Source organism: Pelodiscus sinensis, chromosome 24, assembly GCF_052426305.1.
Source record: "Pelodiscus sinensis isolate ZL-2025 chromosome 24, ASM5242630v1, whole genome shotgun sequence".
NCBI lineage: Eukaryota > Metazoa > Chordata > Testudines > Trionychidae > Pelodiscus > Pelodiscus sinensis.
The window spans coordinates 2,345,817-2,371,730 of record NC_143075.1 but is presented as its reverse complement, the minus strand read 5'-3'; the positions used below and the strand labels follow the sequence as shown (position 1 = coordinate 2,371,730).

Sequence of the window (25,914 nt, the reverse complement as noted above, 5' to 3'; positions counted from 1 at the left end):
CAGAGGAGACCCGCAGGCCAGCGCTGCCTGGGAAACACACACAGGTGCTGACCAATGTCCCTTCAATTGTGTCCACCTGTTGCAGAATAAATGTGTTATGTGCACCCAGGCATGTGCAGATGTGCACCACCAGTAGAAACACCTGCTCCTGGCTGTGGCTCTGCTAAACAGCTGGGCGGCTTTCGATTCCACCTGGGCAGCTGCCCAAGTGCTCAGCTTCCAGGGAACACAGGGACGGACTGCTCCCAAAGCCACGCCACCACCGGGGGGGATACAGAGGAGTGACCGGTGGGAAGCTGCCCCTGCCCCTGCCCCTGGCTGAGGGAGGCTCAGGCCACGGGGGAGGAATAGGGCCTGAAGTTGTGCTTGTGATGAGCACGAGGCGGAACGGAGCCGGGCACGCCACGCGGACACGCTGGCATCTGGTCTACACTCGGGGCCCTTCCCAAGTGCCACACGTGGCTGTTGGGTTTCTCCTGGCCTGTAGCGTGGCCTCGCCACTGCCAGCCAGGCCCTGGGGCGTGACCGTCCCCTCAACGCAGCAGCACGCGAAGGGCGAGCGCTCTCCAAGCCGGCTGTGAACGCAGGGCCCAGCACGCCACTTCCCACCAGCTCTGCGCCTCGCGGGCCCAGGCCCCTCAGCGACACCTTGCAGCAGCAGGACCGGCGCCGCCCCGCCCCTCGCTCTCAGGCGGGTGGGCGCCTCAGGGGCGGCGGTGCCGTTTGGATGTCAGCCACATGGGGGTCTCCGTGCCGCTGGGCCCAGGCCTTGGCCCGCGGCCCCGCAGGACCCTGCCAGCCTAGGTCAGCTTCACGCTGCTACTCAGGAGGATTTCTGCCACTGGAAAAGTGCAATTGCTCCGGGAAGGGCGCCCTCGCCCGGTCCCTCTCCAGCGCCACCTCCAGCCACCTGCTCTTGGGAAAGCAGCTCACAGCACCAGGAATTGGGCTGGCACGGGGAGGAGCTGAGTGGGGACGCTGCTGGGCCTGGCTCCCCCGACTGCTGCCCAGACCGGGGGATCTCTGCCCTGCGCTGGCAGGGGGCAGGCCTGGCTCACACGTCAGCTCTGCTCAAACCAATGGGGCTGCAGCGATCCAGGCAACGGCTTGGACTAGCTGCCCGGTGTAATCCCACCTGGCCCCTGGGCATACGAGCCAGCCCAGCCGAGAGGCGACTCCGAGTCGTGGGCGCTCGCGGGAGCCAGACCGGAGCCAGGGACAAGGCCTCCCAGCAGCTGGAGGATGCCCCAAGATTCTTCCTTCGTCCGTTCGCCCTGGGCAGTTCTGGCCAATTGTACGAACGCCCCAGGCAGCGTTTTTCCTGCTTCCCACCGATAACTCCTCCTCCGTCGGCTCTGTGCTGGCGGCGGATACCGTCGGGTGGCAGGGGGAAAGGACCTCAGCCTCAGGGGGTCGTGGTGTGAGGCTGTGACTTTGAAAACAGCCCGGAGCCCTGAGACAGCTCAGAGATGGTTGTTAGTCTCTCGGTGCCATGGGACTCCTGGCTGTTTTCAAAGGCCCAGACCCACCCGGTGGCCCCTCGGGGATGGTCCCACAGGCGAGGCGCCGCACGGAGCCGGATGGATGCAAATCCAGCAAGCGCATGGAGAAACGGCCCTGCAGTGTTAGCGTCTCTGTGCCACGGGGCCGCTCGTTTTCCTTCGTCTCGGCAGCAGGCTCACGAGAGCCACCACCTGATTCCACCCAGACGGCCAGCCCTGACGGACGGACCCCACTTGGGGAAGCAGGGGTAAAACCCAGGCAGGGTCTCACCTCGCTGAGCGCGGCTGGGAAGGGCGGCGGTTCCGGGCGCAGGCTGGCATGCCCGGCAAGCTCCACACGGAGCCGCTTTGCACCGAGATGCGCTAAGCCGGACGCCTCCCTTACAAGCCCCAAGAGCAGAATGTTTTGGGGGGGTTGCTTTACGCTCGTTTGAAGGTGCCTGCCAGGTACTTTTTAGTCTAGTTAGAAGTCACTCCTCCAGCAGCGTCTGAATAAAACAAGGGGAAGGCGGGTGAGCTGATGTTGGGGAAAGGGAGATACAAGGAAACTGCAGAGAACAGTCCCATAGGAACGTATAAGACGTGAGAGCGAGGGAGGCACTGTGCTGTTTTCTCTGCAAGCGGCTCACCAGCCAGCAGCCAATGGCACATCTGGAGGATTGTGTCCAGTTCTGGGCCCCCCACTGCAGACAGGATGTGGACGCATTGGAGAGGGTCCAGCGGAGGGCGACCAAAATGCTGAGGGGGCTGGAGCACATGGCCTACTGAGGGATTTGGGTTTGTTTAGTCTGCAGAAGAGAAGAGTGAGGGGGGATTTGAGAGCAGCCTTCAACTCCCTGAAGGGAGGTTCCAGAGAGGCTGGCGAGAGGCTGTTCCCAGTGGGGCAGGTGGCAGAACGAGGAGCAATGGGCTCAAGTTACAGTGGGGGAGGTCCAGGTTGGAGATTAGGAAAAATGATTTCCCTAGGACAGTGGTGAAGCGCTGGGCTGGGTTCCCTAGGGAGGTGAGGGACTCTCTCGGGGTGCTTAAGTCCTGGCTTGACCAAGCCCTGGCTGGGCTGATTGAGTTGGGTTGGTCCTGCCTTGGGCAGGGGTTGGACTCGATGACTCCTGAGGTCTCTGCCAGCCCTGGGATTCTGGGATTCTCTGATGGGAAGCGAAGGGGTCTGGGTGATTGTGCAGCGGTTTTCACACACTGTGAATTGCACGGTGCCTCTAGCAAGGCAGTTTTCACAGTTCCCCTAGCGCCCCAGGAAGCGCGCACAGTGTGACCAGCCTCCAGGGCAGATCGGAGAGGGAATGAATTTAAACTGCAGAGGAAGCGACAAAAGAGGATTAGACCCAAACGTGTCAGAGACGGCAGAAGTTTGTGATTTTGCTGCAGTTCAGAAGCTCAAAGAATAAAACTCTGGAGGAGAATTCTTTGACCAACTGCCTTAATATTCTTCTCCAAAATATCAGGTCTATGTGCAGAACTCAGGTGGACATTTGCTACTGGAAAGGGGGAGCTGAAAAGCTTGATTCTCCTAGTGCCAGGTCTGCAGAGAGGGAAATACCCGACTCCGGGCCCGTCTCGGCAGGGAAGGGCAGAAGGCAGGAGCTGTCAGACACACGGGAGTAGCCCCGCTACAGCCGAGATTGGACGGAGCCCGTGCTGTCTGCGCTGCGCAGGGCGGGGCGCCAGGCACAGTGAGAGCTTCTGCAGACGGCAGGTTCCCCATCTAGACTTGCTCCCTGCCGGCCTGCCCTGCAAGTCGCTGCTCGGGGGGCAGCCATGCTTTCGAAATGAGCCGGCGGCAGAGAGACCACTTACCTGTAATTGACTGGCCAGCGGACCATCCACATCCGGTGGTAGGACAGGGAGGTGACGGAGAAGCAGGTGACCAAGGTTAAGGTGTAGAAGGTGGAGACGAAGACCTTGCAGAGCCCTTCGCTCCACTCATAGTCCGAGCGCTGCCGCCGGAGCTGGATCACGGCGTACATGGTGACGGGGATGGCGATGGTCAGGATGTGAGTCCCCGCCAGCGTGCAGATCAGGAATTCCAGGGGCTTCCATTTCTTCTGCTTGGCGCTTACGCTCAGAATCCCCCAGGCGTTGGCTAGAACCGAGACCCCTGAGCAGACCAGCCAGGCGACCGCATTGTTGTGCAGGCTCTGATCATCATTCATGGTGGAGGGCGGGGGCATCGGTGGAGGAGGCAAGCGGGGTGACGTGCCGGGGAGGAGGAGGGAGGTAGAGACATCCTACAGCGGCGCGCAAGCCATCCAGGGCACCTTGGCAGGGGCGCGCCCGACACCCGACGACTCCGGAACCTGCGGGGAGACAGAAGGGGGTTAGGAGCCTCTCTCCTGGGGTCTGCTCTGGGCACCACTCGTTGCTACTGCTCTGGGCACCATGGACTTCAGCTCAGGCCTGCCATCCGCAGTGCGCAGAGCACCAGGACGGAGGGAGGCCCCGGGCAGGGCAGGGCAGGGCACTGCGGCTCCCCATGTGGCTAACGCTGAGGGTTTCGACCCAGCACCCTCCCCCAGAACGAACGGCCCTTGCCTGGCCAGTGACAAGAAGCTGAGGGCGGGGGAAAGCCCAGGCAGAAATACCAGAGGGCAGGCTACTACGGAAAGCCCTGGCTCCAGGCTGCTGAGGGAGCCGCTTCGGCCAGTCGGCTTCCCCCACACGCCCCCCGGGAAGCACACAGGCTCCACGCGCCGACTCAGAACTGCCTCCCGGGCGAGCGACCGGGGGGGCCTGGCAGCGCCGGGCTCGCCACCTGCGTTTTGTCCACGCGAAGGCCGACGCGTCGGGATTCTCGGTGCCACGGCCCGTTTGTCTTTCCCCTTCGCGGGCGTGCGGAGGCAGCAGCTGCCCAGCCGCTCCCGGTCCCCGGGCAGGGAGCTCTCGTGCGGACGTGCGCCCGCAGTGCCGTGTCCCACGAGGGGAGGGAGTAGCCGTCACGCTCTCCGCTGCTGCACAGCGCCAGGCAATTCCTCACGGACGGGGGAGCAAAGGGCTTTCCTCAGACCCACCTCTGCTGGGTAGAGACCGGGCTGCACAGAGCTGTGTGGCTTGCAAGCGTCTCTCCCCCCGACTGGCCCAGAGATATGACCTCAGCCCTGGGCTCCTCACCCCTGCACGGGGGCCGGAACGGCGCTCACACTGTCACGGCTCGCAGGGCGACTGTGTAAAAGCCCCGCTGGTTCCCCCGATCCTGCACCCCCGTAGCAGCCAGACCAGACTCCGCCAGCCCATAGACTAGGGGGGTTTCTTGCTTCCCCAGGATACAGCCCAGACGTGATGTGGTTACAGGAGTCAGGGCCAGGCAGCCTCAGACCCCTTGAGGGTCCAGCGCCTCCCCCCAGACCCTCAGCCCAGGCTGTTTCCTTCATGGTTCCCAGCCAGCAACTGCCCCTTCCCCCGACACCTGGTGTTCATCTCGGCCTCCCTCCCTCTGTCTCCCCGGGAAGGGCCTTGTTCTCTGCTCAGGCCGGGCCGAGGAGTCTGGGCCATGCACATGTGGGGGAGTCAGCGGGAATCGCACAGCGCAGGGGGACCCCGGGTTACAGAGCAGACGCCCCCCCCCCACTATATCACAGCAGGTTACTCGCCGCCTGGTGCAGGTGTTGCCACGGGGGACACGGGCCCCGTGTGACAGGTGTGCATGGGGGCTCTGCCCCACGGCGGGGACACTGCCACCCAAGGGTGCTGCCCTCCTGCTCCCTGCGAGGCCCCCGATCACGCCAAGACTCCAGCAGCTGCCAGATGCTGGCCCGGGGCACCGGGCGGATCAGCTGAGCGTTGCCCAGTTCGGTTCATGCCCGCCGGTGCCAGCTGCTGTCAGCGAGGCCACTGGGCTCCGTGGCCTGTGGGCTTATGGCCTTGCTCCCTGACCCTCTCACAAGGCCGTATCACCAATAACGCCCCAGTGGGGGCTGCCCATGAGCTCTCCCCACCTCGGAACCACCCCACAGCCCCACCCTCCCCCAGGGGCACAGGGCCAGCAGCACAGGACCCCCCCAGAGCATGGAGTCTTGGCATGAACCCCCCACTGAGATGCCTGGGGGCAGCTCCCGGAGCTGCTGTTTCTGTCACAGCCACCCGCGCCAAGACCCTCCTTTTAGAAAGAAAAGACCAGTCGATAGTCTGAGCTCATCCCGGGACTCCAGGAGCTGGGGCCTTAGGAGCAGAGCTCTACAGCGCACCTGGATTAATCCCGCCTGGCCTGCACTGCCCCCCCGCGCTGAGGAGTCTGCTGAGAAGCTGTGCTACAGGGGCCTGGCCGGGGGGACTTGCTTCTCCCCAGCTTTGCCAGCCCCCTTCCAGCTGAGCCTCACCCGTCTTTACAGGGCTGGGTGGGGGGTTAACGAGGGCGTCTGGGCGGGGAGGTTGTGCCTGGCTCTCTTCTGCCATTCCTAGCTGGCGTGGCTGCACGGGGCAGAGCGTTTGATGCGCACCCTGGGAGATCTAAATATACGAACACACGCTAAAAATAGACACCCGCTCGGAGCTGCTTGGGGGCTCTGTGGCTCAGAGACAGAAAGTCGGTGGGGGGTGGGGGGAGGGTTAAAAGAAATTATTTTACAACTACCTGGTGAAATCCAGCCACGTCTGGTAAAAATACACGCAGGCAACTGAAAACATGCGGCTATTTCTGCCGAGGAGTCACTGTCTCCCTCTTTTTTGACTGCCATGGCAACCCACCCATCGCCAAGAGTATAAATATCTAGTCCGCCGAATGCCTCTTCCCACAGCACAGGCCCAGCCCGCGCCGGGCGGACCCTCCCACACGCAGCGTCCCAGACAGAGCCCTCGGGGCCACGCGAAGGGCACGGCCGGCCCCTCACACCGAGGGCAGGTCCCGGCCCTTGCGAAGGAGACGGCAAGGCGCTGGAATTAGACTCTCAGCCCGAGCTAGGAATCCATTCTGAAAACTACCCCCTGGCGCTTCGCTTCCCCATTCCCGGTGCCCGGACCCTGAGTGGGGACCGCCAGGAGGCCTTCGGCAGCCTGCCTGGGCAGCACACAACCGGGCAAGCAGACGGACTCCCTGGCGCCGTGGCAAATCTCTGCAAGGAGGCGGTGAGAGGGCGTCTGTTCTGGCTTTGCCAAAGCACAGAAACCTTGTCACCTGCAGGATTTAACCCGGGCTGGGCTGGGCTGGGCAGAGACGGGAACGATTCAAGCCAGGCAGAAGGAGGGTCTAGCTGAGGCCTCACGCGTCATTCCCACCGGGGCCTGGGGTTACTGTGGCACTTTCATCTGTGCACGACCGTTGCACCGACACTGCGCAGTGCGTGATTCTTCCCTGCTGCCCGGCGTGCAGAACAAGGGCTTGTGGGGCTCAGCAGCACGAGGCTACATCCAAGACTTGTCCAGGGAGACGGGCTGCGAGTAAGATGCTGAGTGGAGCTCAGAAGAGCGACGTTCAACTTCTGCCACCGGGCGCACGACGGGGAGGAGGGGAGAAGAGCAGATGGCCCAGGGTCCGGTGATGCAAAGGAGCCCAGAGCTCCTGGCTGCCACTGCTGCTATTGTACCAGCAGTGACCAGAGCCCCCGGCCTTTTAAAGCGCCGCCGGAGCATCACACTGCGCGCTCCAGGCAGCTCCGAGGGCTGGGAGGGGTGACCCATGCTCCAGGCAGCTCTGAGGGCTGGGAGGGGTGCACCATGCTCCAGGCAGCACTGAGGGCTGGGAGGGGTGCACCATGCTCCAGGCAGCTCCGAGGGCTGGGAGGGGTGCACCATGCTCCAGGCAGCTCTGAGGGCTGGGAGGGGTGCACCATGCTCCAGGCAGCACTGAGGGCTGGGAGGGGTGCACCATGCTCCAGGCAGCACTGAGGGCTGGGAGGGGTGCACCATGCTCCAGGCAGCTCCGAGGGCTGGGAGGGGTGCCCCATGCTCCAGGCAGCTCCGAGGGCTGGGAGGGGTGCCCCATGCTCCAGGCAGCACTGAGGGCTGGGAGGGGTGCCCCATGCTCCAGGCAGCACTGAGGGCTGGGAGGGGTGCACCATGCTCCAGGCAGCACTGAGGGCTATCTGCTCCACCCCTCTTCTGCCCCACACTCTGCCCCTTGTGGGAGCACAGAGCCGTCCTCCCCTCTCGCACATCTTGCCTAGGGCCCTGCAGAGGCTGTTGGCGCCCCTGCCTGCTTGCCACTGACTCCACATGACCAGCACGAAGGCGGGAAGGGAGCAAGTCACAGAGCTGAAGAACAGGGGCCAGGCTGCTCTATCGTCCAGCCCTTTCATGTGTTAGGTATTCAACTGGAAGCTCTTGGGGCCGGCAACTGTCTCACTGTGCACAGCTGGGGCAGCATTGAGCCTCGATCCGGGGCCCCGAGCACCCCCGGAACACCGCTCTCGGTCATTCCCCCATCTGAGCCTTGATCCGGGGCCCCGAGCACCCCCGGAACACCGCTCTCGGTCATTCCCCCGTTTGAGCCTCGATCCGGGGCCCCGAGCATCCCCGGAACACCGCTCTCAGTCATTCCCCCGTCTGAGCCTCGATCCGGGGCCCCGAGCACCCCCGGAACACCGCTCTCGGTCATTCCCCCGTTTGAGCCTCGATCCGGGGCCCCGAGCACCCCCGGAACACCGCTCTCAGTCATTCCCCCGTCTGAGCCTCGATCCGGGGCCCCGAGCACCCCCGGAACACCGCTCTCAGTCATTCCTCCGTCTGAGCCTCGATCCGGGGCCCCGAGCACCCCCGGAACACCGCTCTCAGTCATTCCCCCATTTACCAAGCGAGCACAGAGAATAAACGCGGTAAGCTAGCTACCCTTGCGTGTTTGTTTCCCCAGGGGATCATGCCCCCAAAGGTGCTGTGGAGAGGTGACATATTCAGCCGCACAGGAAGTGGGAAGTTGAAGTTTGCAACTTTTTGCTTTCTGTAGGTTAAGCAAAAGACCTTTTTCCAAACTTACGTTGCATTGGGAAGCGAATTTAGACTAGGGTCCCTTCAATGCTTTTCCCCTCTAAACCACCTCAAAGTGCAGCCCGGAGGGATCATCCCTGGCATTTCAGAAAAGAAAACCACCAATCAGGCTGTGCTACCGATGCCCGGTATTTACCGCCATGTCCAGGGTTTGCTTTTCAAGCTGGACAGACTAGGTGTGACGTAGTGGGGGTACTTGCTGGGCTGTGGTGACCTCTGCTGTCTGGAGCAAGACCCAGCAGGGAAAACCTCACTAGGCAGAGGTAAGGCCAAACTGGTTGAACCAGTGGCCAGACACCCCCCATGGAGAGGAACAAAGGAAGGTGAATGCGGCCCTGGCTGGGGGCAGGGCTGGAAGTGGGTTAGTTGGTTGGTGGCTGTCTGGGAGGTTGGATGAGACAGCCTAGGGAGAGGAGCTGGAGTTTTAGGGGCCCAGTCTCCCCCATCTCAAGGGGGCCTGAGGCATCCTAGCCCAGTTCCTGTAACCAGATTACATCTGTGCTGCGCTGTGCTGGAGGAGCAATAAACCACCCTCAATTCCACTGGCTGGTACAGTCTGTTTGTGCCATTTCGGGGTGCAGGAGACGGGGAACCCCCAACGTGCCGTCACACTAGGTCAAGGCTACTTAACTTTGGATGCCCCAGGGGCCACAATCATACTCAAGTGTGGTTGCATAGACATGCAAACATATATGCAAATATATGCAAATAGCTTCTTTCACGCAATGCCCCAGCGCTCCCGGCACCTCCCTCCTGGGGGCTAGAAACGCCGACACCCTGTACCTGTCTGTTGCAGCCAGCCCGTCCGCTTGCCTCTTTCAATGCTCACCTCGCTATTGTGCAGCGTGCTCCCAGTGGGCACGACCCTGTGGGCTGCGTGTGGAGCCCCGCGTAGACCCAAACTGCACCACGGGCAGCAAACAGGCCGCAGGGTGTGTGGCCCACAGGCCGCGTGTTGAGTAGCCCTGGACTAGGTCATCTAGCAACCCTAGTATCCGAGCCCCGGGCCCTTCAGAAGGAAGTGCTCCAGATGATACAACTGTTTCTGGCACCCCCGTCCTTTTCTTCCTTCCTGCTGGTACCTGACTGCCGGGGTGAGCACAACCGGCAAAGGATCGTGCAGTCCAGCTGCCGGGGACTCAGGACACAGACCCACCAGTCTCCTCCGGCCCCAGCATCTGTAGCTTTGGGCATGTTCTCTTCCAGGCACGGCCTGAGGGGGCGATAAAAGGCCCTGCCTTTGCCCCGGGCTGGCCAAGCAGGTTCTGGGGGCTCAGGTGTCGTCCCAGGCCTCGCAGGAGGCTCCCGGTGACTGTCCCTGGCCAGCCTACTGCTCTGGATTTGACAGCGACAGCGGGAGCTGCCCTTTGGGGGAATGGGATGCTGCCCAGGGTACCAGGTCGCCCTACCGGCCCTGAGTGTGAGACAGCCTGCTTTGTGCCTGTTCCCCAGAACCACCGGCACCGGGCAACGCTGACCCTGCCCTCAGGCCGCCGCAGGCCTGTCTCTCGGCCCAGCCTGGCCCGAGTGCACTGGCTGTGCCATGGCCCCCTTCCCAAGGCAGCCACCCGGCCCAGCTCTGCACCCGAGATATGGCTGCCGTGAAAGCGAGGGCGAGCGCCGTCCCTTAGTATGAGCGCGACCGGGAGGAAGAATTTGGAAAGAAATGGGTCCGTGTGTAACAACCCCCAGGCGCCCGTGCTAGGGCTGGACCTCACTCGCCAGACATATCCTTGCATCCCGGCTTTCAGCCTGTCCTGCACCGGCCCCGGTGGCTAGGACTGCTCAAGGGGCCCGCCTGCCAGTCCAAATGGGGTAGGCATCTGCAAACACAGCACGGTGGGAACCCACCACTTTGTGCCTGCCAGTCACCCCCGGGTTTGGAGATCTCCAGTCCAGCAACCGGCTCACTGGCAGCTCGTCCTCACCAGGACCATCGGCACCCCGCGATTCCAAACACTCGTGGCCTTCTCCTAACGCAGGGCGACTCCTGCTGGGTTTGCTCCCTGGGGCGACAGACTCATAGACTCAGACTTTAAGGTCAGAAGGGACCATTATGATCATCTAGTCTGACCCCCTGCACAGTGCAGGCCACAGAATCTCACCCACCCCTCCTAGAATAACCCTCTCACCTAGATCTCCGATATTGAAGTCCTTGAAACGATGGTTCAAAGACCCCAAGTTGCAGAGAATCCTCCCGCTAGTGACCTATGTCCCATGCTACAGAGGAAGGGGAAAAACCTCCAGGGTCTCTGCCAATCTACCCTGGAGGAAAATTCCTTCCTGACCCCAAATATGGCGATCAGCTAAACCCTGAGCATGTGGGCAAGACTCACCAGCCAGACACCCAGAAAGTTCTCTATAGTAACTCCTATCATCCCTCCATTGGCCTATTCCCACTGATAATGAATGGTCAGTTAGTTACCAAGATCATGTTATCTCATCAAACCATCCCCTTCATAAACCCATCTAGTTTAATCTTGAAACCAGATAGATCTTTTGCCCCCACTACTTCCCTTGGAAGGCCGTTCCAGAACCTCACTCCTCTAATGGTTAGAAACCTTCCTCTAATCTCAAGTCTAAACTTCTTACTAGCTAGCTTATATCCATTTGTTCTTGTGTCCACATTGGTACTGAGCTTAAATAATTCCTCTCCCTCCCTGGTATTTATCCCTCTAATATATTTAGAGAGAGCAATCATGTCTCCCCTCAGCCTTCTTTTGGTTAAAAGAAACAAGCCAAGCTCCTTGAGTCTCCTTTCAGAAGACAGAGCCAGAAGGCACAGCCAGATCCCATGGGCTGACCTCTTGCCTCCCCAGCACCCACTGCGCCCCCAGATGGGAAGGCAACCCAGGCACCGCAGTGCCCAGGTCACTCGGCTGGTCTGTGCAAGGACACGATTTAGCCCAGAGGGGTGGGAGCAGGAGCAGGAAATGGGCCCCAGGGACAGCCGAGGTGCTGGCGGTTCTGAGGGAGGGAGGGGCAGGGAGAAGCCTGGGACAGAGGCTAGGACCGGAGCAGCCACGGGCTTGGCCCTTCTGAGTGGATTCACTATCCCAGAAGAGACGGAGTTTTGATTTAGCACTGAGACTGGCGAGGGAAACCGAGGCAGCCGCTGCAGCAACAAGGCAAGGCCTCCGCACGCTACAGAGGTAGTGTAGCCGGGCCCGCCGCTGGCCAGCGACCTTCACGTGCCACACACAAGGGCCACGCGTCCGGGGTGACTGCGCCTCACGAGGGCTGCATCCGGAGCGCCACCATGTCCAGGGCACGGAGCCCTGCACTCTAGGGCAGCGGGGACCAGAGTGAAATGGGACATGATGCTGCCGCTCCAGAGAGGCGCCTCCTTGCCACGTGCTCATGCAGCGCCGCGGAGGGGCCCGTTCCGTGACCACACGGCGGTGGCACAAACCGTGTCAGCCCACCCGTGCGGCGCCATTACGGCCTTTGAGAGCAGAGAGCTTGGAGCGGGGCCATTCGTCATGACAGCGAACCCGGGCAGCTTCCCAGCCCAGGAACTCGGGCAACCGAACACCGTGTGAGCACATCGAACGGTAGCGGTTACACGACTATTCGACAGTCCCCGGGGGCGGGGCGGGCAGCCAGTGCGCTCCGGCCCTACTCCCGGGGCGCCCCCTAGCAACCAGGGGCTGCGTCTCAGAGGCAGCTGTGTGCGGTGCCAGGCGGGAGCTGGGCCGCGAGGGAGCCAGTTTAAAAATCAGCTTCACACGCAAACCGGCTGGCTGGTGCCCTGCTGCCTCTGATACAGACACAGCAGCCTCTGTCTGCGGCACGCCCGGACCCCCTCCTGATGGAGGCAGCAGCGCGCAGGGTGGGCAAGGGGCACTACAGAGCCGGTCCTGCAGGGGGTGCTGGCTTGAAAGCCGGCTCCCCCCAGCACCAGCTCCTGCCTGTCCCCCCCGCACCTCTGTGGGAGGCAGCAAGGGGGGGCAGGAGGGTCCGTAGAGCCGTGCGTATCAGCTCCCACCTGCCCCCCTCCCCCTCCGCGCTGCTGTCTCTCTATCAGAGCAGGCGGATCCGGTGCTCACGGGGAACCTGCTTAAAGCCAGCTCCTCACAGGCACCGGCTCCCACCTCCCCCCCACCTTGCTGTCTCTGATACAGAGGAAGCAAGGGGGGTGTGAGTGGTCAACAGGATTAACCAATAAGCCCAGGCTTATCGGAGAACAGCGCAGTCATCTACACCTTGCCATCCCCAGCAAGCACTGAGGCAGGATGCGAAACAACCTGGACAAACTGGAGAATCGGTCTGAATTCAGCAAGAGGAAATTCAGTCAAGACAAGGAAAAACCATTTGCCCCCCTGCAAAATGGGAAGTGACTGGTGAGGTCGGAGTTCAGCCAAAAAGCGTCTGGGATTATCAAATGAACGAGAGTCAACAACGTGGTGCATCTGCCGGCGCGTGTTGCGTGTCAGATACGGGAGGGGACGTCTCGCTGGCCTCGGCCCCACCGGAGCAGCGTGTGCGCGAGGAAGGAGAGCAACCGGAGGGAGAAAAGTTTAGAAAGCCCGACCTGTGCAGACAGGGTGAAGAAGCCGGGCACGGTGAGTCCTGAGGAAAGACCGAGGGAGCATCTAGAAGAGTCTCGGCTCGGGTGAGGGCGCTTCTCCGGAGGGCCATGGGCGCCAGAGGGAGAACAGGAAGTGACGGGCTTCACCGCCACCGCAGGAGATCCTGCTCCTAGGAAACACTCCCTAGCGCTCGGAGCTGCTAAGCTCTGCAACGGGCGGCCCGGGCGGCGGTGGAACCCCCCTCGCTGGAGAGCTCCAGCACCCGTCAGACATTTCAGTTACTTTCATGGCTGCACAACCAGCTCTCTGTGGGTGATGCTCCCCCCCCCGCAGCAAACTGGCCAAAGTGCTGACAGGCTGAGCGCTTGTTCCTGCTCCCAGGCAGTGTCTGGGGTCACAGGGGGTTCCCGCCTCCAGAGGGAACTGCCCCCCACTGCCCGGGCCTAACGCCTGTTTCCCGGCTGCCTCGGAGCCCCTGGGGCGGTTGGCCGGGGCGAGCTGGACGTTAGGCCAGGCACAGCGCCTCTGTGCAGCACCCGTGTTACTGCTCCGCAGGACGGAAGCCACGAGGGCCCCTTTGATTGCCGCAGGATGAATGAAAGCGAGAGTCCGCCGCTCTGCCGAGCGCCAGGGAGCTACCCTTGGCTTTCCACCCGGAAAAACCTGCGTTTTCTTCCTGAAAAGAGAACGACGGAAAAAAAAGCAACCGCACAGATCGCTGCGCTGTGCACAGGGCCCCGCCAGCACCCGCACCCCAGCTGTTGTACAGCAGCCAGCAGGACGCTAGGCCCTGCAGGAAACGGCACAAAAGCGAGGGGAAAGGCTACACCCCAGCCACAGAATCCGGGAAATTCAGCCTTCAGCGTGCGCCCTGCTCCCCTGTGGCCGAAGCCCTCGCCGCGTGCCGGTGACAGAGCTCTCGCTGTGCCTGGCCCACGAGGCCGACGGAAGGCAGAATCTCCGCCCCGATCCGGAGGTGCCGGCTCTCTGCGGCACGGGGCGTTCGACGGGTTAACGTTCCTTCGGGGCATTTTGAGAGGCAGAAGGGGAAGAGGACAGAAGACAGAACAGAGTATTAAGCCTCAGAGCAGTGTCCGCCAACAGCAGCTCTTCCAGGCTGGCTACAGACCCCCCCAAACGTTTGGTCAGATCCTCGGTCTCCTCAGTGTTCAGGTGCCACCATCGTCTCAGCAAGGACACAATGCCTTCCCAGCTCAGCCCGCCAGAGAGCTGCGCCGGACCAGCGCCGGCGAGACGTCCGAGCCCGGTAATGTTCCTGGGAATCCCCACCAGGGCCGAAGGGGCGGTCTTCCTCCCTTGCCTCCTGCCCCTCCCAGCAAGAACGCAGCGCGAGGACGCCTCCCCTTCTTCCGTTCCGTAATTGCCAGTTAGCTGGAACAAAGGCGGCGGAGCCCCACGGCGCGGTTCTGGGAATGAGTGACACTTGAGGGTATGAAAGATTCATTATTCACTAACGATGTATAATAATCCCCTAGACATTAGCTGAGTGACACGTATTTAACCACACGGAACGGCTCACCCACGTACACGGGGTCAGGCCGGGCGGGGTGCAATTTCCATCAGCTCCCGTCTACAAACACGACCAAGCAAAGGGGCCCCTGCATAGCCCTCCGTCGGGGTCTGCCTGCCGCTCCCTCAGGCAATCTCATGTTTCCACCTGCCTCTCAAGCCAAACTTTCTCCACCTACAAGCACCCGACTTACAGGTCCCTGCGTTCTCGAATTACCCCAAAACAAGGCACTGCCCCTCCTAGATGATCTTACTAAGGGTTATTGGCACCACTGGCCAACACCATGGCTTCTGTTAGCAACACCCCCAACCCCCTTACACGGGGGGAACCAAGCAGACAATGAGAAAGGAAAGGTAAAACCAAGAGGGATTTCAGAAACTCAAAGGGGAACGTTGTCCACGTCCTATCTGCAGGGCCCAGCCACACAAGCAGAGGACAATCAAAAGCGCACAAGGGGGTTTTGCCAGTTTTCCCACACTGGGCTGATTGTGGGACAGAGGAGGATACACAGGGGTCTTCGTGGCACCGCGAAGCCTGCCGTGGTTGGCCCACGAAGCCTGGGAATTCTCCGCCCTCCCAGGCCAGCAGAACGGGGTCGAGGCTGGCCTGGCACATCTCAGTAGTAGGCTGGTTGAAAAGCTGTTACCAGGGCGCTACTCCGGGTCTGGCCACAACAGATTTCCCCCTCGATCCAGGAGGTGAAACCAAGAGCAGCTTCAGCAGCACTTTCTTCAGCCAGCCCTGTCTCCCCCACCCGGACCCGGAAGGGGACTGGATGGGACTGAGCTGACGACGGGGCGACCCGCTCAGGGCAGGCGGTGGGAGCAGGCCTGCTCCTCGTTAGGATTGGGGGGGGGGGAGGACGCAACCCAGGGCAGCGCAGGTGAAAGATGCCAGTGTTGCTGCTAAAGTCCTTTTGGTGCTCAATGAACACTCCAGTCCCGCCGATTGCAGGAAGGCTCACGCCACGCGTATCCGAGAAGCACATTCCTATTCTCCCTGCTCTCTGGCAGGCAACTCCGCTTCTCAGGGATTCATAATTCCCCTTTCCAGGGGATGCCAGCTCCAGAGCCCACTGGCCTGCGCACAGAGCGTCTGAATGCCCGAAGATGGCCACGAGGTTCTGAAGCTCTTGGCCAAGCCAAGTGCTAGTTACTCCCAGAGCCGCACCGGCAGAGCTTGTCACGCGCCGGCGTCTTGTCCGTGCCGGCGCGGCTCTTCGGTGCTGTCGGCAGCTGGGGTAGGAACGTGCCGGCAGGACGGGCGGGAAGCGCGAGACGTTTGCTCTCTGGAAACTCGCCGCGCCGGGAAACACTTTTCGGAAAGAAAAACGGTGGGAAAGCAAGAGTGACGGTTCCCGCTCCTGCGGCCGCTCCGCGAGAAACCAGGAAAGGACTCGCCGTGGCCTCCTAGCCCAGTGACAGGCTCCAAAACACGGCGGCCGCTGAACGGGGGTGGGGCAGGGCGTGGGGCAGGGCGTGGGCCTGCGTGCCACTCTCTGCAGCCCTGGCTCTGTTAGTAGCATTTAGTTACAGTTCTGTCGCCCCTGGCCCACCCGAACCTGGCGCCTACCGCAAGGGAGCGAAGCAAAGGGGCAGGGACAGGAGAGCTCCAAGCCTGGGCTCCTGGCGAGGCGCCAGGTGGTCAGACAAACAGGAGAGGGGCGTCTCCAGGGGAGCCACTCGGCCATTCACCAGTGGAGGAGCAGAGAAAAGCCGGGAGCCAAGGCACCCGCAATTAGCGTTGTGTTGCTGAAGCTGACAGCCGGGCCAGGCGCCTTTCGTCTCCATCACACCCCCTCTCTGCAACCCGTTGTGACGGCGCGTTGGGGGTTCCCCGTCTCCTGCACCCCGAAATGGCACAAACAGACTGCACCAGCCAGTGGAATTGAGGGTGGTTTATTGCTCCTCCAGCACAGCGCAGCACAGATGTAATCTGGTTACAGGAACTGGGCTAGGATGCCTCAGGCCCCCTTGAGATGGGGGAGACTGGGCCCCTAAACTCCAGCCCCTTCCCCTAGGCTCTCCTCCATGCTCTTCCACAGTCTAACTAAATTCCCCTCCAGCCCTGCCCCCGCAGTCAGGGCAGCATTCCACCTTCCTTTGTTCCGCTCCATGGGGGGTGTCTGGCCACTGGTTCAACCAGTTTGGCCTTATCTCTGCCTAGCCAGGTTTTCCCTGCTGGGTCTTGCTCCAGACAGCAGGGGTCACCACAGCCCAGCAATTACCCCCACTACGTCACAGTTCTCCCCCCTCCGAGAGCGAACTGAGCAGGGTCACTCCGCTCGTGACCTAGGGAAGTTCGGGTCCTCTGCGTGGGAACCCGCCCCGGGGACATGGGTGCTCCCCTTGACTCAGGCCGGCCGTGGCAAGGCCCCACATGAGCTGGCTTCCCTCTGTCCACTCGCCGCCCCGCTCCAGGGCGACTGGCACAGGCCTGTCCTCGGGGGTCACACCCACCCTTCCGCTGGCCTTGATCTCTGGCCAGGGTCTCTCGGGCCGGGGCCATGAGCCCAGTGAACCTTCTCTGGACAGCCAGGGCGGCTTCCACCCCCGAAGCTCCATCCAGGGAGGTCTTCCCCTCCCATAACTCTCTCAGCAAGCCCAGAGGGTCTATCTGGGGTAGAGACCCCCAAGCCGCTTTCCTCCTGTCTTGGGCCTTCCCGCCCCTCTGGCAGGAGTCACAGGACCGGCAGTACCGCTGCACGGCTGTAAAGATTCCTGGCCAATAGAAGTGCTGGAGCAGCTTCAGCCGGGTGCTCCGGATCCCCCGGTGGCCCCCAACGGGGACATCGTGGGCCAAATACAGCAGCTTGAGGCGATACTTTCGGGGGACGACCAGCTGCCGCTGGACACCCCATGCCCTCGCCTTCCTGGGGGGGAGCCACTCACGGAACAGGAGCCCACGCTCCCGCAGGAATCTCTCCTGGCCACCTCTCCCCCGGGGCTGAGCTGCATGGAGGCCAGCCTGGTCCCTCAGCCTCTGCAAGGAGGGGTCTGCCTGCACCTCAGCCTGGAATTCAGCTGCTGAGGCAGGGATCGGGATCTGTCCCCCACCTCTGCCTAGGTCCGGAGTCCCAGCCTGGCTGGACCCCGTGTCCACTGGGATGGGACCCTGAGGACGCTGCCAGGAGTCCTTCCCTGGACCCACGTTGTCGGCCCCCCGCTGGCTCTGGCTCCGGGTAGGGACTAGAGCCCGCTGGGATCCATGGGGCCACTCCTCTAGGTCATTCCCCATCAGCACCTCGGTGGGCAAGTGCGGGTGCACCCCCACTTCCTTGAGGCCCTCCTTGGCCCCCCATTTCAGATGCACCCTGGCTACAGGCACCTTAAACGGGGACCCGTCTATGCCCTTCAGGGTCAGCTGCGCGTGGGGTAGTATCCGCTCCTGGGCCACTATGTCGGATCGGGCCAGAGTCACCTCCGCCCCCGTGTCCCAGAAGCCCGTCACCTTCCTACCATCCACCTCCAGGGGTATGAGGCACTCGCTCCGCAGGGGCCGTCCTGCCCCCACCCGGTACACGGAGAAATCCGCCTCCTGAGAATCAGACCTCCCAGGGGAGGTGCACTGAGCATCCTTCCCCTCTCTCTGAGCTGAGGTTTGCCTGCCAGCCCCTGCCTCTGGGGCAGCCTGCCCTTCCTCCCGCCCCAGCCAGTTAACCCTGGAAAGTCCCCGGTCCCGGGACCTGGTGCACTGAGCCCTCTTGTGGCCTTTTTGCCCACAGCGCTGGCAAGTTAGGCTTTGGGCTGTCTCTGTCCAGGCCCTGGCTGGTTCTCTGGGGCGCAGACGACCTGTTCCTTGGTCTCGCCCCGTAGTTGACTCCCTCCGTCGCTCAGCCGAGATCCGGTCTCTGCGCGGTTCCCTTTCTCTCCGGGACTCCCGTTCACACCCGGACCGGCTCTCCGTGAACTCATCCGCCAGCCTCCCGGCCTCCTGGGGGTTCTCTGGTCTCCGGTCCTTGAGCCACAGCCTCAGTTTGGGTGGGCACGCTTCATAGAACTGCTCCATCATGACCAGCTTGAGCAGCTCCTCTGCGGTCTGGGCTCCGACTCCAGACACCCACTTGCGGCAGTATTGCGCCAGGCGGGAGGCCAGGTCCACATAGGTCTCCCGTGGCCCTTTCTGTACCCCCCGGAACTTCTTCCTGTACATCTCGGGGGTCAGCCCGAACTTGTGCAGCAGGGCCTCCTTGACTCGGTTGTAATCCCCGGGCTGTAGGTCCTCCAGCTGACTGAGCACTCCGGCCGCCTCCTGGCTCAGTGCGGGGATGAGCTCCTGCAGCCAGTCAGCTGGGGGAACCCGTTGCAGCCCACAGGCCCTCTCAAAGGAGCTGAGGAACCCGTCTATGTCACCCATGTCCTTCAATTGGGCCACCATGAGCCTCTCCAAGCGTCTGGCAGTCCTGGGACCCTGGGGCCCATCCGCACTTGGCGCAGCCGGTGCCCCGCCGGTTCTCCGCTCTGCCATGGCCAGCTCATGCTGCCGCTGCCTCTCTCGATCTTGGCGATCCCTCTCTCGGTCCTCTACTTCCAATTCCTTGATCCGCAGCTGGATCTCCAGCCGCCGCAGCTCTGCTTGGCTGGCCCCTGCCCTAGATGGGCTGCAGCTTGCAGGCCTCCTGGGGGAAGCTGTCTCATCTCTCCTGTGGGTTCCAGCGCTCCTCCCCCTCTCTGAGCCTGACACACTCTCAGGGGGGGTCTGGCTGCTTCCCCTGGGGACAAGATCCTGGCCCTGTGGCTGGTCGTTCTCTTCTAGCTGAGCAATCAGCTGGGCCTTGGTTGCTTTCTGCACAGGCAAGCCCCTCTCTCTGCACAGCCCCACCAGCTCTGCCTTCAAGAGTCGGGCGTAGGCCATCTGCCCGCTGGGCCCCTCGGTGCAGACTCACCAGTCTACTGCTGCAGCGCCCCACGATTCCCAGGAACCGCTTCGCTCTGTCTCCAGCACGCCTGGCTCCAGGGCTCTTGCTTCTACTGCGCCTTGTCGCTCGCCGCTGGAAGCTTCATCCACGGGGTGCCGTGGATCCCACTTCTGACACCAGTGTGACGGCGCGTTGGGGGTTCCCCGTCTCCTGCACCCCGAAATGGCACAAACAGACTGCACCAGCCAGTGGAATTGAGGGTGGTTTATTGCTCCTCCAGCACAGCGCAGCACAGATGTAATCTGGTTACAGGAACTGGGCTAGGATGCCTCAGGCCCCCTTGAGATGGGGGAGACTGGGCCCCTAAACTCCAGCCCCTTCCCCTAGGCTCTCCTCCATGCTCTTCCACAGTCTAACTAAATTCCCCTCCAGCCCTGCCCCCGCAGTCAGGGCAGCATTCCACCTTCCTTTGTTCCGCTCCATGGGGGGTGTCTGGCCACTGGTTCAACCAGTTTGGCCTTATCTCTGCCTAGCCAGGTTTTCCCTGCTGGGTCTTGCTCCAGACAGCAGGGGTCACCACAGCCCAGCAATTACCCCCACTACGTCACACCCGTGTCTGACGGCAGCCTCCCCGGCGCGGCTGCTGTGCCCCAGGACTGGCCGGTGGGTGAGCTACTGCACGGATAAGGGGCTAGGAAGTCCCAGCCAGGCTCGGCTGGCCACGTTTAGCTGCTCCGAGCAAGAGATGCAGAACCCGGCAGAACCCCCCAGTGCCCGCCGGCCCGGCCAGCAGGAGAAAGCCCGGAGCAGTCCTACGGGAGCGGGCGAAAGGCAGCACAGGCGTCTGGCAACGATCTGACGAGGGCAGCAGGACAAAGCCATCGATCCAGGCCAAAGCGGCTGAGAACAGGCAAGAACAAGCCGGTTCTCTCGTAAATGTCGCCTTCATTTCCAATCCCCTCAGGACACGAAAGCGCCGGCACTCGGCATGGCCCATGTAAACAAGACTCGGGCTTTGCTCGCTGGCTGCTGTAGTTAAGGGCACGTGACAGAGCCGGCGCTACTCCGCTGCGCGGCCAATGCATTACCTGAGCTCTCTTCCTATTGATCGGCTGCAGCTGCTGTTTTTACAGATCGCATTAAATATTAAACTCAAACGATGCCAATATTACCCTCTCTGGAAACCCACCCGGAAGAGGCTAATGAAACCCAGCAGCCTCGCTCATTACGCAGGCCGTGCCAGAGCTGCAGAACTCAGGAAGCCACCAAGAGAAGCGACAGGCACAAAAACTCAGGGCCCAGTGACCGGAACGTATGTTGCAACAAGGCAATGGTCCGGCTGGCCTGAATTTGGGCCCCTCAGCCTGAAGGCCCCGCGTGGGAGTGGACCCCACCTTAAGGCTGACATTCACGTAGCCCTCGGGCAAACCACCGTCCAGTTTCCCAGCAAGGAGCCCTGCCGCGAGGGGCGTTAGCAAGGGGAGGAAACAGGGCAGGAGCCCACAGGGTCTCCCTGAACAGTAGGAAAACCTCCTATTACAGCACATCAGCATTCCCAGCCCGTCTCCTGGCCTAGAGGCGGTTGCCTCTCCCTGCACCCCGTCTGAAAGAGACTGCCAGGAAGTACCTACTTGTGACTTGGGGGGGGGGTGTGGGGGCTTCTGCTTCTGACCCCTGTGGGGCTGGAGCAACCAGCTGGCTGCGGGCGGGGCTGCTCCCAGGTACCGGTTAACTGGTACCCTGGAAGGATGACACTTACCGGGTAACCAGTCACTAGGGTACCCATTCACATCCCTGCTCTACAACAGAGCAGCTTATTCCCATCTTTATACCCCAGGGGCAGGGAACTTTTTTTGGATCAGGGGCTGCTGACCCACAGAAAAATCAGTCGGAAGGGTAGGGTCACACACAAGTGGAGGAGGGAGCTGGATTCAGGCAACCTGGAGGCTGCATCCGGCCCCTGAGCCTGAGGTTCCCCACCCCCGGGATGCAGGCTCTGAACTGCCGCTTAGCCAAAGGGGTCACACGTGGGCCTAGAGAAGACCCCAAAGCTGCACTGGATTCTTCCCAGCATGTCAGCGACGTCCAGCCCAGGCACAAGAGCAGCTACGCTGAGCAGCGGGAGACAGCTGTTAAGGGAGCGCGAACTACGCTCCTGAGGGGTAGCCTGCTCGCTCTGTGGCCCCCGGGCAGCACTGGAGATGCGCAGTGCGCGGGAGCGCCCCAGGAGGCGAGCTGGCCTTTTGTCTGCGCGTTTGCTGGTGGAGGGGCAGGCCGGGAGAGGAGCAGGAAGAAATCTCCTAACACAACCGGCTTTTACAAAAGCAGACGCCCCTTCTGCCAAGCGCGCGGGGTGGAGCGGGGCCGTCTGCCCTGCCCGGGGCTGCTCGCCCAACCGCCAACGGGTCCACGTGTTTGAATGCAGCGCCCGCTGCAGCAGCAGCTCTGGAACGGTTCAGAGACATCAGAGCCGCTCGCCCAGGGGCCCACGTCACTGCCGAGCCAAACCCGGCCGCGTTCACGCTCCAAAGGCTGGGATGGGGGGTCCAGCCCCACGTCTGCCCTGCAAGGGAACGGACCGAGGGCGAAGTCGAGGCGGGGGGAGCCGAGTGATTTTACAGCACAGGCCACGGCGAGCTTCTCCCAAAGCCCATTTCCACGTGATCACCGCAGGCCTCAGCACCCCCCTTTGCAGGGAAACCCCACACTCAGCAGCACCACCTCAGCGCTCTCGGACCCGGCCTGCGGCCACCCGCACCGCAAGAGGAAATCATAGAATCATAGGACTGGAAGGGACCTCGAGAGGTCATCGAGTCCAGCCCCCCGCCCTCAAGGCAGGACCAAGCTCCGTCTACACCATCCCTGACAGATGTCTATCTAACCTGTTCTTAAATATCTCCAGAGAGGGAGATTCCACCACCTCCCTTGGCAATTTATTCCAATATTTGACCACCCTGACAGTTAGGAATTTTTTGTCTGCGCGTTTGCTGGTGGAGGGGCAGGCCCGCCTAGGGAAGCGGCGCGTCCTGGCGGGTGGGGAGCACGCGAGCTCTCCGGAAGACTTTCCGAACAGGCGCGTAGGCCGGGTGGTCTGCCCTGCGCAGTGCCAGGAACACGCTGACTCCTGCCAGACACCGGCCAAGCCCTCCGGCAGCTCCTGGGACACTAGCAGGACAGTTCCTGGAGTGACAGCTGGAAACGACCCATTACACCCCCCAGGCCGCTCTGCAAATACCGGGCCCTGGGGGCGAGCCCCATTGCCGAACCGGCGGCCCAAGTATGAGCCACACGCTGGCCCGCAGCCCGAGAGCAGCCAGTGCCGTTCGTGTCCGAAACGCCCTTCGGCCTCACGCACCGCTTGGGAGTTCCTCGGCCTCCTCGCGGCTCGCACGCGCCACTTGGCTTTATCCCGCCAGTGCATCCTTAGCCCTGGGGAGCACCCACTGCTCAGCCCTGCCCCCACCCATCTCCCGCCTCGCTCCCGACTGCGCCACGGAGCCGCATTTCCCAGCAGCCCGGTGCCCAGGCCGGATCATTCCTCCAGAGCAGTCCCTGGCCACATCACCGCACACTCCGGCCTCCCTGCCGGCCTGCCCTCGCCCCCAGGGCGCGCCCAGCACGTCGGCCTGCGTTCCTCTGCCGCCCCGCGGGCAGCTCCCGCCCCGGCTGCGTTTCATCCCCCGGCCCCATCTGGTCTCTCTCTGCCCTCCACGCTAGTCCCCCAGCGACCTCACTGGCACAGCCGATTAAAACCTTCTCCACCCCCGTCTGGATCCTTCATGGCAATGGGAGGCCAGACCACCCCGAGCAGCGATTTCTAGCGCCAGAGCGCGCTGCCCCCGTTCCAGACCGTGCCAGTTAGCGCCGGGCTGCGCTGGTGTCAGTCCACGGGGAGCCGGTTGTGAGGAGCCGACCAATGGCAAGATGAGAACACGAAGGGAACGGCTAAAAACCGCACCATTTGCCCCCCCCCCCCCCCCAATAACACCCCTTTCCCTTTGAAAGCCAGCTGCTGTTACTTGGCTCCCCTGTCCAGCCCTGGAGGGCGGAGGAACCAGAGGAAGTGAGGACAGGGAAGGGTTAAGGCACAGAGGAGGGGTTGGTTCTGTTTTGTTGTGGAAGAATCGCCCCCGGGAAATGACAGAAGCCCCACGCCTGAGTCTCTACAGACCAGCGCCCGCACCGCTGGGCGGGGAGAGCCGACCCCAGGACGGTCGAAAAAGGCCCTTTCGGCATCTAACTTCTCCCGTTCCAGCCCCTCTCTCGGGTACGGACAATTGAAAATACAGCCCTGGGGAGTGGAAACCAGGCGCTGGGGACCTCTCCTTGGGCTGCCCAAGGCTCCTCGTGGCCAGGCCGGGCGCACCCGGGACTGCCCGGAAGACGTGCCCGGCTGGCTCTGTGTGAGCCGGGGCAGACGGGTCCTCCCGGGGTGAACGCGGGCGGCTGCTGGCGCCTTCGCAGCCCAGCCTTTCGGGGGAAGCGCCGCTAGAACCCCCGCCCCATCCACCCCTCGGCAAAAGCGGAGCCGCCCCGCCAGCAGCCCGGCTGCGGGGACCTGCCCGCCCTCCCCCGCGGGGCGCTGCGCTCCTGCCCGCGGACAAAGGCTGGAGCGACCCGGCCCCTGGCGCGGGGGCGAAGCCGGGGTCCCCGCCGGCCGCAGCGCGAGGAAGGTCCGAGCCGGTTCCAAGCCCGTCTCGGTCCAAAGGGCGGGGCGGGGCGGGGCGGGGAGCGATTCCCCAGCCACGTCTGCGGGGGCTCTGGGTGCGCAGCCCGGGCCGCTGGGCTCTTACCTGGCGGGCTGGCGGAGCCGCAGCCGGCTGTCCCGGTGGCCGGGCTCCCGGCTCGGGGGCGGGGCGGGCAGGGCGCATGCCTAGGCGAGAGCCCGGCGCCGAGCCCCCTCCCGCGGCGGGCGGGCGGGGCGGGATTCCCCGGCCAGGAGGGCGCAGCGCTGCGCACGGTGCCGGGTGCCCAGGCGCACGGCCAGGCTGGCTCTGCGGGTCCGCCCGGGGAGGCAGGGACGGCTCTGCCCGGCCGCTGCTGCTGCCCCCCATAAGCGGGAGGGGGGCAGGCTGAGGAGCCCCCTCCCCTCCATGTGGCTGCAGGGGCGCAGGAGGGGCAGGCATCGCCCCCTGCTCTGGCTGGGCCAGGCCACAGCGTCTGTTTCTCCAGGGGCCTCATCCCCCCTCCCCGCCAATCACAATCCCTAGGTGAGCCGGGGGGGGGCACTCCTGAGCCCCCACCTCCCGCTCTGCTGCCCTGGGCAGGGCAAGGGGGCAAAGCCAGAGCCCCGCCCCCGGGCTGAGTCCTGCAGCGGGTCTCAGGCAGCCCTGGCCCCGCTTGAGAGCAGCTGTTCCCGCCCCCCTGGGCCCCTGGCAGGAGCCAAGGCAGATGCTCCCCTTGCCTGAGCTGTGACAGGCAGATGCACTGCTCTGTTCCCCCGAGGCCTGGCCCGCAGCCTCCGCTCATCCCCAGCCAGCGAGGCCCCGCACCCAGGCAGCCTAGTGCAGAGGGGACTTGGGCCCCGGTCTCCCAGACAAACACGGCAGCCTGGGCCCCTCGGCAGGGGGCCGCGGCCTGCAGCACCCAACGCGGCTTTCCCGCAGGCCCGTGAGCGGTTAGCCGGCGGGCGCACGCACCCCTTACCCGGCACTGCTCTCTGGTTGCGGTTAGGGAGCAGCCCCACCCTTTCCCATGGAAGCAATTCACTGGCCAGCCCTAATGTTTAACCAGTTAACCGGGTAAGTGGGATTTCGGGTCTCGCTTTCCCATCTGCGGTTTTGATGACTGTCCCCAGGTGACACGAGGCCAGGTGTGACGTAGTGGGGGGAGGGGCTGTCTGCTCTGTAACCCAGGGGCCCCCTGTGCTGTGTTGGGAGATTCTCACTGACCCAAATGTGGATTAACCCAGACAGCTCGGCTCAGCCTCCCAGGGACGGAGACAAAGGGAGGAAGGCAGCGACCAGCACCTGGCTGGGGGGCAGGGCCTGGGAGGAAGGGTCAGTTGCTGTCTGGGAGCATGGAGAGAAGAGGCTAAGCTGAGGCCTAGGGGCAATGGACCCCTAACCCTGGGGTCTGAGGCATCCTGGCCCTGGGCCCTGTAGCCACATCCCGTCTGTGCTGGGCTGGATCCTGGAGGAGCAATAAACCCCCCTGTTCTACGGCTGGCGGGGTCTGTTCTTGCTGCTCCGGGGCTGCAGGATTTGGGGGACCCGACGCGCCGTCACACCAGGGAAGAGGCTAGGTGGCGGGAAGCTGGCTAACGCCTCGCACGGGACACAGCAGCACAAGCCCCCTGTGCCCGGCTCTGAGCCAGCAGCCACGCACCAAAGGGCCATCTCCCGTCAACAAAGTCTGGGCCCTCCCCCCCCAGCAGCCTGACCGCACCCACCTGCTGGTGACCCCCATTCTGTGGAGGCAGGCGGGCTCCAGGCAGGAGCAGCCAGATCTGCTTGTTGACGTCCCAGCCAGCCACGGGCAATGGGTTGGAGTCTGGCAGTGGCTCTGGGGAGGGTGAGCAGAACTGGACTCCCCTGAACGCCGGGACGGGGCACGGCGGGGAAC

The 25,914-nt window shown here is 63.0% G+C and overlaps 1 protein-coding gene across 2 annotated transcripts in view; it reads right to left on the bottom strand.

Annotated features, from left to right (window-relative positions):
- Positions 1 to 24,653, bottom strand: part of GPR153 (G protein-coupled receptor 153) — a 45,764-nt gene extending 21,111 nt beyond the window's left edge. For both annotated transcript variants that reach the window (XR_012897277.2, XM_075906344.2), the window contains exons 1-2: positions 24,144 to 24,653; positions 3,315 to 3,814 (exon numbers count right to left, since the gene is read on the bottom strand). Coding sequence is in view for 1 of the 2 variants with exons in the window: in XM_075906344.2 (XP_075762459.2) it covers positions 3,315 to 3,688 (374 nt within the window). In the remaining variant the exon portion in view is untranslated. The remainder of the gene's footprint in view (positions 1 to 3,314; positions 3,815 to 24,143) is intronic.
- Between the last annotated feature and the right edge of the window lie 1,261 nt (positions 24,654 to 25,914).